The sequence below is a fragment of the Hirundo rustica genome, chromosome 6 (assembly GCF_015227805.2).
Source record: "Hirundo rustica isolate bHirRus1 chromosome 6, bHirRus1.pri.v3, whole genome shotgun sequence".
NCBI classification, from domain to species: Eukaryota; Metazoa; Chordata; class Aves; order Passeriformes; family Hirundinidae; genus Hirundo; species Hirundo rustica.
The window spans coordinates 48,112,913-48,127,326 of NC_053455.1; the positions used below are offsets into that span (position 1 = coordinate 48,112,913).

A 14,414-nucleotide genomic window follows, 5' to 3' on the forward strand; every position below is an offset into this window, starting at 1 on the left:
CCAGCCTTTATTCACCTACTAATGAATTATACATTGATTATACAATAAGAGCCCTCTGCATTGATGGGCTGGGCTCTTACTCTCCCACATGGCACCTCCCAAAACACAGCTCAGCCCAGCTGTGGCTTGGCCTTCTCTGATGCCCTGAGAAAAACTGATGTTCACTTTCTGTGCTCATGAGCTGAGAAGAGAGAGCGTCTGCTTGGATAAGAAGCCCGCTTGGGTTTTTTCACGCCTTTGGCTGGAGCTCCAGCAGGAGCTGATGTTGTCCTTCCGCCCCACCCCCCTCACTTATATAACCTGACCTATCACCATAGATACGTTGATATAAATATTTAAAGATGGCAGAGAGACAGGCCAGGCAGATGGGAACCATTTGTTGAGTTTATTAGAAACAGAAACTTCAGGCTCAGCTACAGGTCTCTGCTTGCTGCATCCCTCTCCCCTGAGGCTGCAAGGCAAGTGCAACCCCCCACACTGTCACTGTGCTTTGAATCAGTTTGCAGAGATGGGCATTAGGATTTTTGGATAAGCAGGCACCATCCACTCCTGCTGGGGCACAGAAAAGGTATTCTGAAAATGTCCCATTAAACATGGGGATTAGATTCCTCATATTGTTGGGGTTTTTTTGTTTTTTCTTCTCAAAATGAAGGCATTGGCTGCTCCCCAGGAGTGTACAGATAGATCTCTCCTGAGGTGATGGGGCTCCATAGGCCAGTACACACACTGCAGTTTGCCCTTGCTCAAGTCTCTTCCTTGAAAAACAGCATTGTGGGGTGTTGGCTACCAAGGAAGTTACCCCCATGGTTCTGGGACTATTAGCCTCCCACAGAACGAACTTCTGAGTTTCTCATTGTGCATCTCCAAAGTCTCCTATTTAAAGGTCTTTGGTGATGCTGGTGGGGTTTTTGGTTTGTTTGTTTGTTTTTTACCACCAGAGGTAAATTGGAAATTCAGGCTATTTCTGTTGTATTTTTCAATAAAAATAAGAAGTAGTGGTTAAAAGCTAACCCGGACCTCACCAGCCAGACGATGTGCACTTTATTCCCATGGTTTATCTGTCAGTTTTGAGCTGGCTAAGGAGGGCAAGGGGGTTTGCCATGCAAGCCCAAAGCATGCAGCCAGAGTATCACATCAGCAGCCATCCCGTGGTCCCCAGTGGATAAGCAGAGAAATCCCAGATCTCCTGGAGACCCTGGTCAGTAAGTGTTTAGATCCTGCCTTGATGGTAATCAATTCAGGTCCTGGTTGCCAGCTCTTCAGGCCCGTGTAAGAGCTGAGAAGGATATGAATCTGTCCTCTGCCCTCATCCCCCTCCCTCACTATCTATAAAACAAAAGGGGTTTTAAGGGGAAGCTGTTGGAAGGTTTTAAGGGGAAGCTGTTGGAAGGCATAACAGGATAATCAGGCTCAAAGTCCCAGGGGTTGGGTTTGCTGAGTCCCTCTGGTAAGGGATGTTCTGCTGAACTCGGACTGGGAGGCAGCATCTGCTCTAACGGACCCTGGTGAGTCATACCCAGAGGTGCCAAAACCCACAGGAGTAATACTGGCTTTTATAAACAGGTTCACAAGAAAATCCCAACAACCCAAGCCAAACAAAAAGAAACACTGTAAGCTCTTCCACTCTCAGCTGTTTCACTCTGCCTGCAAACCCAACTGCAGAAGCACAATCAAATAGCTGCTTGGGGATGGGGTTTTTTTGTTTGTTTGGGGTTTTTTTTGGTTGGTTTTTTTTTGTTTGTTTGTTTTTGTTTTTTTTTGTTTTGTTTTGCTTTGTTTTGTTTTGTTTTTTAATTTGGGGTTTGGAGGCTTTTTTAAAAAACATTTTTAGAGGTTTTTCTTTTTTTTTTTTTTTGGGGGGGGGGGTGGGGTGTGTAAAAGGCTTGAGGGGAGGTAGGTGGCTTCCTCACAGCCCTGCCTGCAGCTGGCTGCTCTGTGAATGAGTGCACGCCCTGAGCACTCAGACCAGCTTTTCCTCCTGAAGAGGGAAGTCATCAGCCCTATTCATAGCACTCACACTCAGTACTGGCATGTGACACCCAGACACAAACTGAATTTTTGCAAATTAGCTTTACTTATTTATGAAGAGTGGTAAAGCCACTGAGAGCCTTGGGAAAGCAGTTGTGGTACTTTATGGGCTGTACAGCAAGTAATGCAGTGTGAGAAATGAGTACGAAACATAAGAAATGACTATACAACCCCTGAAATCACACATAGTCCTGGGGAACAGTATATGTTATCTTGTCGCTGTGCTAAGGTGATGGCATTTTTCTTCCTGTACCTAAAGGCCAAAGTTTTCAAATATACCCAACTGAGCTGCTTAGAATAACAAGAAGAAAAGACAAAGCTTGAAATGCTTTACAACTTCCAACTTTTGGAGAAAACTGTTGGCGTGGCCTGTTTAAACCCAGTAGGCTTTAGGCTGTAACTGGGAGCTTCTTGTTGTAGGAGATGGCGGGACTGTGCCTCTGCTGCCCCTGCCAGGGCCACAGCTGTCCCTGAGCAACATGTGCTCCAACAGAACCTGAAGGAAGGTGCCAGAAACAGAACTCTGTTGGCTCCAAACCAAATTGCTGCCTAATACAATTTTTGGAGGATACATAAAGGTTTATTTCTTGTTTTTCATTTTTGTTCACTGCTCAACATAGGAGGGAAAAAAAAAAAAAAAAAAAAAAGCAGAAAGCAAGAAAAGAAAAGCCACACGGAGGGGGATAGAAACAACACAAATAAAAAGCAATCCTAAGCTCCCTGGAAGCAGTTTCAATGCCAGCTTTGTGGCAGTGATTGCAGCTGGGGTTGCCTGCTCTCCAGTGCACAGAAGTTGATTTGAGAGTCATTTTCCCTCATAAGTGATGCGGCTGCTGCTGCTGAAGGCCTTACTGCTGCTGGTTCTTTCCTCTGCCACTCAGACTCTCCAAGCAGCATCCCTGAAAGTTTTTCTGGGAACAGTTGCCTAAGTGCACAAGAGGCTTCTTGGTTCTTATAAGTCTCCTGTTTTTAACATCTACTTTTATTTTTACTTTTTTTTCCTAGGGTGGGGGTGATTGAACTTTATATAGCTGTAAAGAATGGAGGTGCAGAAAAGAAGACATTGTGGGGTGCTGTGATGTGGCAAGTGAGCAGCTTTGGGGGGCCCTGCCATTACTATTTGGATTGATGAGCCACACAGGATTACGGCTATTTCCGTAACCAGATGGGTCATGCTGATAATTCAGGACAGCAGTTACATGCATAAGTAGCCTGGTGAGCCTCTGGCTTTGTTGGTAAGTCTGGATGAGTGAATGTGGCTTAGAGACAAAGGGGTTATGAATCCATGGCAAGCCCACAACTGGGGACATACTCAGCATAAATAATTAGGGAACGGGGCCAACTTCTATTCATTCCTGTTCCCTGCTGCCATGTAGTGAACGGGCTGTTACTGAGGGGCACAGAAAGTTCTGATGAACATGACAAAGCCCTGAGGGTAATGGGATGATTTTGGAAGAAGCTGACTTGATTTCAACATACGTGTGTAGGAAATGTGTGATAGCTGACAGCTCATTCTGGACTATGGGATGCATGGCTGGGAAGACTCTATCAGAGTGTGAAAATACTTGGCCCAAGAAGCTGCTCCCTGAAATCCTTCACTGGAGGGAAGTGCCCAGGCAGGAAGAGGGCAGGTTTCCACATATGATGCTGTCGGTAGGTGCCAGGTTTATATTTAGCTCGGTGAGGTGCCGACCTTGGCTGGAACAGCCCAGTGATGCCTTTTCCAGGCATCCTCCTGTGCTCTGGTTATGTGACTTACTACCCTGCCCCTGGAGAAGTGAATGAGCTTCCTGGAAGCATAACACGGGGTGAAAACAATTTATATTTCTAGTGATGAGCGAGTGAGCCAAAGTGGGTCTCAGCCGAAAGCTTGGGAAATTTCATTGTGCTTCTTCTGTGTAGCTTTGAGAGGGGAGGGAATTAACGAAAATTCCCAAGCCTGTTGTTATGTGTGACCCTTTTTTTTTCATGTTTTTACTTTTTGCGGGGAAAGAGGGGAAAGAAAGGGAAGGAGTAGTTAGGGGTGAAAAAGGAAATGGGAAAAGTGAGGATGGAAAAGGAAAAAAAGAAATGAAAAAAAAAAAAAAAAGAAGAAGAAAACAGGGGGGAATCTCTTTGGTGGGCAGCCCTGAAGCCCCCCTGATGCTCTTGTTACCCAATAACCAAGGGAAAATATTCTGAGTGCTGCTACTGAACTGGTACCGCAATTGCTTGCAGTACCGACGCCACAAGCTTAGACAAAAACTGTTCAGCAGAGCAGATTTAGAGATAAAATTAGATGGGGAAATTAAGAAACACTTCTCTGAATGTCAAACTGATAGTTTTCAACAAGTTTTTTGGAGGGGGAATCCCCTCAATGTACCCGCAAACTTTTCTGTATAGAAATAGAAAACCTCCTGCAACCTATTCACAGAGGTTTCTCTCTGCACCCCAGGCTGCCTGGTGATGTTTAGGAGGTGGCAGTGAGTTTTAAGGGATGGCGGTCAGGTTTGGGAACAGCGTTCCTACAGCCCCCCAACACCTGCTCCCGTGGCTCCTACTTGTGTGTAGGAAACTTCGTTGTGAGCTGCCCCCAGAGGTTGAGAAGAAGGGGAAAACAAATAAATAAGAGCACATATTAAAAAGGGAGAAAAAGAAAAATGGGAGGAAGAGATGAGAAGAAAAATTAGTGATGATGAAAGAAGGGAAGGGAAGGGAAGGGAAGGGAAGGGAAGGGAAGGGAAGGGAAGGGAAGGGAAGGGAAGGGAAGGGAAGGAAGGGAAGGGAAGGGAAGGAAGGGAAGGGAAGGGAAGGGAAGGGAAGGGAAGGGAAGGGAAGGGAAGGAAGGAAGGGAAGGGAAGGGAAGGGAAGGGAAGAGAAGGGAAGAGAAGAGAAGAGAAGAGAAGAGAAGAGAAGAGAAGAGAAGAGAAGAGAAGAGAAGAGAAGAGAAGAGAAGAGAAGAGAAGAGAAGAGAAGAGAAGAGAAGAGAAGAGAAGAGAAGAGAAGAGAGTTAAATAAGGGGGGAAAGGAGGGAAGAGAAAATTCAAAAGAAGAAGAAAAAAGAAAAAAACAGGGATAATAGAAAGAGGGGGGGAAGCAAAAAGGAAAAGAGGAGCTAGGAAAAAACAAGAAATGGGAAAAGTGGAGAAAAGGTTTAAAAAGGGGGGAAAATAAAAAGAAAAAACAGGGGGAGGTGGGGATGGAAAGACCAAAACAAAAAGGAGGGAAACAGCAGACGACCCCCAGTTTCGGGAGGGCGATGGGGCGCCTGTTCCAGCCCCCGCTGCAGGGGCGTGCCCGGGGCGTGTCCGGGAGGCGTTTCCGGGGCGGGCCGCGGGGGCGGGAGCGGGGCGGGTTTTCTGCGCCCGCCGCCGCCCCGGTCAGCCAGGCAGCACAGATTTGGGAGAGCCGTCGCCATGGGAGTGGAAGGCTGCACCAAGTGTATCAAATACCTCCTTTTCGTCTTCAACTTCATCTTCTGGGTGAGCACAGCGGCGGCGGGGAGCGGCGGCCGAGCCCCCCCCAGCTTTTAAATAAGGGGGCTGCAATATGGCTCGTCTGCCTGCGTCTGGGTTTAGCCCCCTTCTTGCCCCTCAGCAGTGGGACTTGCTGTCTGGGATGTGCCCTAGGGGCTGCTTCTTTTTCTTTCTTTTTTTAAATATTTTTTGGGGGGGGGGGGCGGAGGGGCTGGTAATCCTTTGCTTTTTTTTTATTGTAATGCACGCGTACGTGCGTAATTGTACATGTATATCTATTTATGTCCGTTTTTTTAAACGTATATGCAGAGGGGGAGGTAGACTCGTAGGGTGGTTTGAGGTTGGAGAAGACCTTTCAGATGCTCGCGTCCAGCCGCTGCCGATGTTTATGGGCGGAAAGGCGGGGGGCAGAGCCGGGGGGACTCCCACAGCCCCTCTTGCTGTGGGTCTGCGCTAGGGAAAGCGGCGCTCCCCAGCCGGGGAGGGAAGGAGGGCGGGATGCAGCGATGCTGCCAGGCGGAGGGAGGGGAAGCGAGGAGAGGTGCGGGCCCTGCCGCCCGCCGCAGCGGAGGGGGCGTTCAGCACACACGGGCGATTCTGGGCTGGCTCCGCGCCCCCCGCCCCGCAGCTGGCGGCACAGCCGGGACCCGGCCGCGCTGGCCCCGCGCCGGGGACCGCTGCCCCCGCCGCCCGGGAAGTTATTTTAGGATGCAGGCTCTATCCAGGCTGGAGAGGCTGCCTTTCCTGAGAAAGTTTCTCGTGAAATAATCCATCCAGACGTGCGACTAATTTAGCAAAAAGCGGCGTATCCCGGTTTCCCTGCAAACCAGGTTTGTCCCGGTTAGAAACAGCCTCCGGCTGTGCGAGGTTGGCTGGCAGGAGTCCTTCTCTCCCTGCTCCTGCGCTCGGGGGCAATGAGATATGCCCGAGCAGGCTGCCGGTTTCGTGTTTTGAATACTCTGGTTTCCATTCCACGGAATGCTTTTCTGTCTTGGAAGTGAGTTCAGCCCCACCCCGCTACGCACGGCACCGCTTGGATGCCCCTTGTCCAATGCCCCGTGCCCCTTGTCTGACATCCCGCTCTGTTGTCGAAGATTTGTGGGTTTTTTGGGTTTTTTTTGTTTGTTTGTTTGTTTGTTTTTCTTAATGCTTGCTTACAGCAGTGAAGGTAGCAAGGGGGGGCTGGAGAAGTGGGAAGGGGACCGATGGCTTTCGAGCAAACTCTGCTTTGGTACCTGGAGTTGCACTGCCTGGCTGGAGTCTCTGCCTGCTGACTCCTCCCTGGGGCTGACTGGGGAAGCTTTTTTTGGGGGGCGGGTGGTCCCCATCCTTGGGAGGTGGAGGGCTTAACCAAGTGGGTGCCCACTTCAGGCCTGCTCGCCTTGTTTCTGGCTATAACACTGACCAAGGAGGAGGTGACAAGCTCTGATAAGAACGGCATTAATTGATACCTGATGTATTGCCAGCTACGTGAATGAGGGACAGTTCTGGGTTGGTTTTTTTTAACCTCTTCCTCCACCCTTAAAATGGCCGGATGGAGGCGGGTACGGTTGTCTGTAAAATGTTGTTCCTTCTGAGTTATCGTGCTTATCCCAGGGTTTTTTCTTGCCTTCTGCTCACGATTTCCTGCCATTCTTGTCAAAGAAGCTGCCGGCTGTGCTTGCAAAGGGAGGAAGGGTCTCCTGGGTGGCAGGAAGGATGCTGTGGGCTCTGCACAGCCAACACTTCTCAGCAAAATCAGTCGCTCACCTCAAAGTCTTGCAAAAGAGCTGATCTTTTATAAATGGGCATTTTTCTTCTAAGAGGAATTGCCAATCTGTATAATTTCCCCGTTATGACCTCGGGTGCCTCGCCCTACCCTTTTGGAGGGTGCTCAAACAGCTCCCAGTGCTGGACTTGCTGGTCCCTGTGCACTGTCTCGTGCGCAGACTGGGAGCCTGGACTTCATCAGAATTAACAATGCTTTCTGTGAGGCTGGCCAGCTGAATGATGGTTGAATACCAGATCTTGGATCTTTCAAGCCCTTTTGTGTTGTTCTTTAAACTAGTAGTTGCGGGGAGTTTTAGGTTTACCACAAAGGCAGGTTAGCTGCCAACCTGGCACCTCCGGGTGGAGAGGAGTACTGTGGTTATCAGCAAAGTGTGACAGCACTTTTCACAGGGTGGCATTTAAGGACAGAATGTGGTGCTGAGCACCCTTGCTGCGGGCTGGCTGTGTTGGGAAACCACCTCTAACCACAGGGAGGTAGGTGTGAGAAAGCACCTGCAGCCCTTTAGTCCTGCCACCTGGTTATTATGCAGGGGCTGATGAGCTCCCTTGTGCTTATTTGCTTATGATTTGCCTTGTGTGCAGCTGACGCTGGGTGCTTTTGATGAAAACAACCCAGAGGCAGAGCCCAGAGTTTGGCAGGCACCATGCTGAGCTGCACAGGAGCTTGTTCTAGCGCCCAAGAGTAAGAAGGAAGCAATTCTCAGCCTTAGTTTCTTTGATAACTTTTTTATGTAGCCCTGCTATCCTGCTGGAGTGTAAATAAACTGACACCCCTCTGGCTTCCTCCCCCTGCCTTCCCCAGGCAGTGCAGGGGGAATTTCATAAAGCTGTTGTGTTGAAAAAGGAAAAGGTGGCCCTGCTGCCAGCTCCTCGTTCACAGTGCCTGAGATGTTTCAGTTTATTTGATATTTGGGGATTGCTTTTCCTTTGTGCGTGCATACTGGAGAAGAAGATGCCAAGATTGTGCCTGGCCCAAGGTGGCTCTTGAGGGACCAGTGGCTGCTGCATGGGCCATGTGTACAAACGAGTGCCTGTCCCAGGAGAGGGTCCCCACATGTTTCATCCACCTGCTGAAATGGTGGAGGAGGCCATGGTTAGCACCTGGGGGCTTCCATCTGGTTAGCGAAACATGGGGCTGGGAAGACAAAAGTTTTTCTGTGCTGTGAAGTTGTCCTGAAGCCTTGGCGTGGCTGGTGGTGAGTGGATACTGCCCTGTGAGTGTGAGCAGTAGCTGTTACTGTGCAGTTTGGCTGGTGTGATGGGCAGCCTGAACAGGGCTGGGCATCTGGCAGGTGGAGCTTCTTCTCCATCCCATCCCTAGAAGATGGCTGGACTTTGGCAGCTCTCCTGAATTACCCAAACCCAATAGCAGAGCTCAGTACATGGGGCTGAACTGACCACCACTGCAAAGAGTCCCTGGGGAGGCTGAAGGAAGCCAGCAAGCTATTTTAAAATATAATTAAACATAACCAAGGAGGAATTGACTTGCTTGGAGAAGGATCGCTCAAGCTTATTAGCTAATACAGCCCATGGCAGCTTTCCAGGTCGAGAGCACCGCTGGCTGCCCTAACAGAGAGGTGTCTAATTAAAAGGAAGAGCTTCCTCCTAATGCCATTTTCCAGGCACTGTCTAACTTTTCTGTGTGTTGAGGGGATGTTGTACAGTCTGGGTACAGAGAGGAAGGCGGAAGTTAGAGTCTGTCTCGACGGGTGATTAAAAGGGAAGAGGTAGAGGAGCTGCATATTTTCTTGTGCAACACCAGAATATCTGTTAACTGTAGCCTGGAGTCTGCAAAGCCTGCACAGAGACACTCGGTGTTGGTGATGGGTGGTGGCAGCTCTCTGTGGCAGTTGTCCCATGGTAACACTTTTGCTGAGCAGCACATGACCCTCCCATTGTGGTGAGGAGGGTGGCTGTGCTCCGCTCCACTGCTCACAGCTTTAAATGAAGAAATGGAAGATCTCATGGTTCCTGTAGCTCTGAAGCATGGGTTTGAAATAACTGTGGACTAACCAAGTAGCTTGCATCTTGTTGCGGGTGCAGGCGTGGGCCGAGCACTGCTCCAGTGCCACGGGTGGTAGTGCCTGGCTGGTTGGACTGCTGGTCTCCCTGGGAATTGCAGAGAGCCTGGGGAGCAGCAAGGACCTCATGCTGGCCCACATCTTCCACAGATTTTGTTTGGTATCCTGTTTGGTACGGGCGAGCGTATTTCCGTGTGTGTTTGACCGTGCAGCTACTTAATACCTGTCTTTGAAGGGCAAGGGAGAGGTTTCCTTAGCAGGCTCAGTGCCTACACTCAAGTTCTGTTGCTGATGTCTCTCTGGGGTGTTTTAGGGCACTCTGTCAAGTGAACATGGCCCTTCCATCACCTACAAAGCCTCTTTGAAGTCTCTGCATGCAGAATGTTTTTTTGAAGAGGCGGGTGCACCCTGCCCAGTGGGGGTACCCAATTTCACTTAATAGGCTGGCTGCAGCTGAAAGGAGGGAGTGCTGCTGGCTGGAATGGGGATTGCTCTGTTTTCCACTGTAATACTTATCTAATGCAAGAGCATTAGCAGTGAGAAACACTTTGATCCAGCATTGTGGAAGTGCCTTTCACTGTACTATTAAGAAGGAAAAGTAGTTGTATCACCATTGTAGTTAAATGCTTATGTATGGGGCCAAATTAATTTTAAAGCAATATCTCAAATTGTTTTCCTCTCTGCTGAGGGCAGTTAAACCCTGGGAAGTGCTACTTCTGCAGAAGGGATCAGGCTGGGAGTGGCTTGGGCATGGTGCTCCCCATCGTAGGACCCTGCTCCTGGATTTTGGTGCTGAATTCCCACTCTCCTCCCATCCATCAAGCTTTATTTGGCCTCTGGCATGCTGCTCCTCCGGGAGTGTTCCTCTGGAGCTTGTTTTGAAAAGCTCTGCAGTGTTGTAGGGCTGGTAACTATAGGCACCAGTGGAGAATTCCTCTCCGGCTGGCAGCTCTATTAATAGCCGCTGCTGGAAGGTGTGCTGCTGGGAACAGAGCAGGGCTGCAGGCTGCTCTCCTCCTCCTGCCTGCAGGGCACAGCACTCTTCCCAAATGCCTTTTCTGTAATTCCTGGGCAAGCCTTGCCTGCGAACTTTCAGCCTGACATTTGGTGGCCGTGGAGCACCATGGCTGTGGAAGGCAGCAGAAAGACCTCACCTGTGCTGTCACTGAGTCCTATCTGCCACTCCTGCCTGTGAGTGCCTGTGCCACGATAACCTTTTGCGTTTTGTGCCTGTCAGACTGCAACTCTGTGTCTTATGGAAGCCCCTTCCCCTGCTTACACCCTCCCAAGGGGCTCCAGGGCATCCCACAGTCCGCCCCAACATGCAGCACCGCAGTGATCTTTAGCACATCTCACCTTGAAATTTCAAGTGGCTTTTTGGTGTGAAGACTTGACATTGTAACATGAAGATAGTCTCAGCACTGAACCCAGGTTCCTGGGCCACCATTCAGCTGTCAGCCCTTTGCCGCACCCCATGCCCTTTCAGCAGTTTCAGCTGTTGCAGTAGAAAAGAAATTAATCTTCTGCTTTCCAGGAGGGGAGGTGCAGGCTGTGGGGAGGTGTGGTGCTACCTGGGCACATTCCATGTGTCCCTCTCTTGCCTGCCTCAGTCCTCAGGCTGGTAGTGCAGGAGCTGGAACATGCTATCATGGATCTTGCAAGGGCTTGTATTGCCCTTCCAAAGGTAGTTTCCATCAAGTTACGAGTCTCTATTTCCTTGCTTTTTCTCTACTAAAGCTGTTTCACTTAGAGACCGACAAATTACCTAGGAGCAAACCATTCAACCCCAAATTAGCAATTTGTTCCTGGCCATATGAGGGGCTTCTTGCATGGGAAGATATTTCAACCTTGGCAAGCCGCTTGCTTTTCTGCATCCTGCCTCCCCACACCTGAAAGGAGCAGGATTCATTGTTACTCCATCTCAGCTCCTTTGCAGGCTGTGTTGGAGGAGAAGAGCCATGGGGAGCCCTGGTTGGGCTTCTCGGGTGGGGACTGGGTGCTGCCCTCACCAAGGGCTCTGCTTCCAGGTGGTGTAAGGGAAATTGCAAACCTCTGTGGCATGAGAACCTGTTAAAAATCTCCAGTCATCTACCTTAATCATAAACCAGCTAAAATTCATTAAGCTTTCCTGGCAGCATCCTGCTTCTTGTTAGTAACTGTGGTATTTCCCAGGCACCGTGACGTGAGCTCTGCCAGCAGCATTTTTCCAGCAAGGCGAGAGCCTCTCCCGGCCCTTGGGCTTTCACAGGTTGGGAAGCACGACCCGGAGGCAGGACCAGCCATGGCTGTGGGAAGTGGCACTGCTAAAATACAGCATCGTGGAACTGCTGGCACCTCCACTTCCCTCCTTGCTGACTTGAGCCACAGGATGTCTGTCTGCTTTGCTTTGGCATGCCTGGCAGGCTGCCCTATAGCCAGAACTTCTTTCTTCTCCTCCGCCCTTCCAGGAAATCTGTTTTACAGAAGGGTGGAGGGAAGGCAGCAGGAAGAAAAAGGCTGGGGGCACCGGAAGGGACCAGGGAGTTGATGCACATCCTGGCATATGTGAGTTTTAGGGAGTAACAGGTTAAGGTGGGGGCAGCTCAGAAGTGGGGTACCCCAGATTGAAAGGGGGATGGCATAATTCCTTGCACCCCTAATTCATAAGAATTTTTTGTGGAGAGTAGTGACTAAGCTGTGAAAAATCGGCTTGTTCCATTGCCCCACAGCTGGATCTGGAAGTTTTAGGGTAAACAACATCTCTCTCCATTGGTCAGGCTCAGTCCAGGAAGGAGCCTCACTATGTGCCCTGTGGATTGGGCAGCAGATCAGGGCTGCACATGTGCTTCCATCATGGTTCTCATCTGGTGAAACCTCCTCACATGGGATATCATCCCATCACCTCTTGGGGATACAGGGCCTGCCTTTTCCCACCCCTAGGCAGCATTCAGTGGGGACTTTCCCCTGCTATGTCAACCAGGAACAGCATTCCTGAAAAAGCAAGCCTTGGGCAGGCAGGATCCAGCTGGAAAAGTCTAGCTGTCTGTGGAAGAAGCAATAAATTTCTGGAAGCTGGAAAAAATCAGTAAAGAGGAAATGTCTGAGCCTGCAACGCCACCTCTGCTGTGCTGGGAAGCTGCTCAGGGCGTGAGCTCTGGGGCCGACCCCATCCTGGGGAGCACTACTGGTGTGCCTTCTATGAGTGCCATGGTGCTGGCAGCAGAGCAGCAGGCTGGGGAGGTCGGCTTTTGGAAAGCTGGTCAAAGTCCGACGCGCTGCTGGCATTGCTGAGGTTGCAGCTTTTAGATTAATGCTGTCCCAAAAAATTTAAATGGAGAGCTGTGCTGGGCACATGGAGTGTATCACAAGTCATGGTCCCAGCCTCTGCAACACTGCTGTCTGACAAGCTGGGAACACAAGTATCAGTGAGATAACCTGTGTGAGATTACAGACACCCACAGCAGAAAAAGCCAGTGATATGTATGAGGATATTCAGCCTAGAGACGAGTGTGGCGCTGCCATCAGTGACTGGAGCTCCTCAGGCTCTCGTGTTGGCAAACAGCAGTTGTGGGATGGAAGGGGGAGAAAATATCAAGCCTTTATCTGGAATAAGTTGTTCTATTAAAAATGAGATTATCCCAAGCAAGGTACAGCAGAAGGCAGAGTTACTGTGGCAAGCTGACAATGTTTTCTCCCTCTTGTTTTCTTTGCTTTGGGAAGAAAGAGCCTTAATTCCGTTTTGGGCTCCTTGGTGGTGGGAGGATGTATAGTTTTCATGGAAAAAGTTACTCATCGTAGCTCAAACCCTGTTTTCATTAGTAAGTGAATGTCATTTTCTCTTAAGAAATCCAGCTGCTATTGGATTAAAGCTTCCATTCAGAGGTCTTCCACGCTCTGTTAAAATGCAGATGGAGTCAGGCGGTGCAGGAGGGATATGTGATGTTCCCGGGGTGCATTCAGGATGAAACCAGGAACATCTGGAGTTGGTTCAGCTGGCTGTCATAGGCAGACCTCACTGCTGGGGTGGGTTTGATGCTTTAGAAGAAGTTCCATCCCTCTAGCTGATGTTCCCAAATGATTAAAAAATACCTTGAGGACCACTTGCAGCCTGCTTTCAGTGCTGTCAAGCATTTTAAGGCAAGTTTGGCTGGAAAGGAGCTGCTGGTGTCACCCCAACCTCGCCATGGGTGGCAGGACGTTCTGGGGTGGCACTGCTGAGTGTGCAGGGCAGCACGTCAGGGCAGAAAACCAAAGGGAGAAAACCAAAACTAAAACGGCTGCAGCCTTTTTTCTTTACCTCTTCCAGCCAGCACAGAAATCCAAACCTTCCTCGGGATCTCTCTCTCTCTCCTAGCAGCTACCAAGAGAGCTTTACTGTGAGTGGCATGCATTAGTCTGCAGACACATTCTTTCCTCTGAGAGTAAAAACACAAGTTTTGTTTTGCCCTCAGACAATGAACAAGCCACACCAGGACTGGATTTGGGTAACCTTGTGTGAAGCCACAACTTGCCTTATTTGGAGCTGGACTTTGAGCACAGACCGGCTTTCATGACTTTTCTCCATAGCCGGTGTTTGGAGAACCTCAAGCTGCCCGCAGTGCAGGAGGGTTGAGGGACTGTGCCAGCGGGGAAGTTGCATTGGTTCTTGCAGGGGAAGTGTTAAAAGCTGATTACTTTGGTGGCAGACTGGGGAAAAACAAAGATTTCCCTTCCTCTCTAGGAGCTGGTGAGGATTTTTTCCCTCTGATAATGGAAAAGCCCCGAGAGCAGTTTGTCCTGTGAGTCTGGAAATAGTGTGGATTTGCCCCAGCTTCAGTGGCACTCCTGGAAAAATCTTAAGGCTGGGATTTGTAGAGATGAGCAAGGAGGAAACCACCAGCTGAGCTCCCAAGGGCTGTCCATTGACAGCCTGTCTTGCAGATCCCTGTCCTCCTGTGTTTCTTGTTGTGCTTACACGTCTGAAGACTTTGCACCTTTACTGAAAAAGCCCTGGGTTTTTTTTTGTTTGTTTGTTTGTTTTTTTTAATGTGACTTTTATGGTGCCTATCATGCCTGTACCTGACCTAATTCAGACTCTTCTAGGAAATGCATGTTTCTACTTCTATATTCTTTGGTAGTTCTCTTCCCTTTTTTAAGATGAATGGCTTAAAGGATTTAGGAT

General features: G+C 49.6%; 1 protein-coding gene across 1 annotated transcript in view; it reads left to right on the top strand.

Moving 5' to 3' along the window:
• Positions 1–5,336: 5,336 nt before the first annotated feature.
• Positions 5,337–14,414, top strand: part of CD81 (CD81 molecule) — a 33,048-nt gene continuing 23,970 nt past the window's right edge. The window contains exon 1 of the mRNA XM_040067185.2: positions 5,337–5,489. Within this exon, the coding sequence (XP_039923119.1) occupies positions 5,424–5,489 (66 nt within the window). The 5' untranslated portion in view covers positions 5,337–5,423. The remainder of the gene's footprint in view (positions 5,490–14,414) is intronic.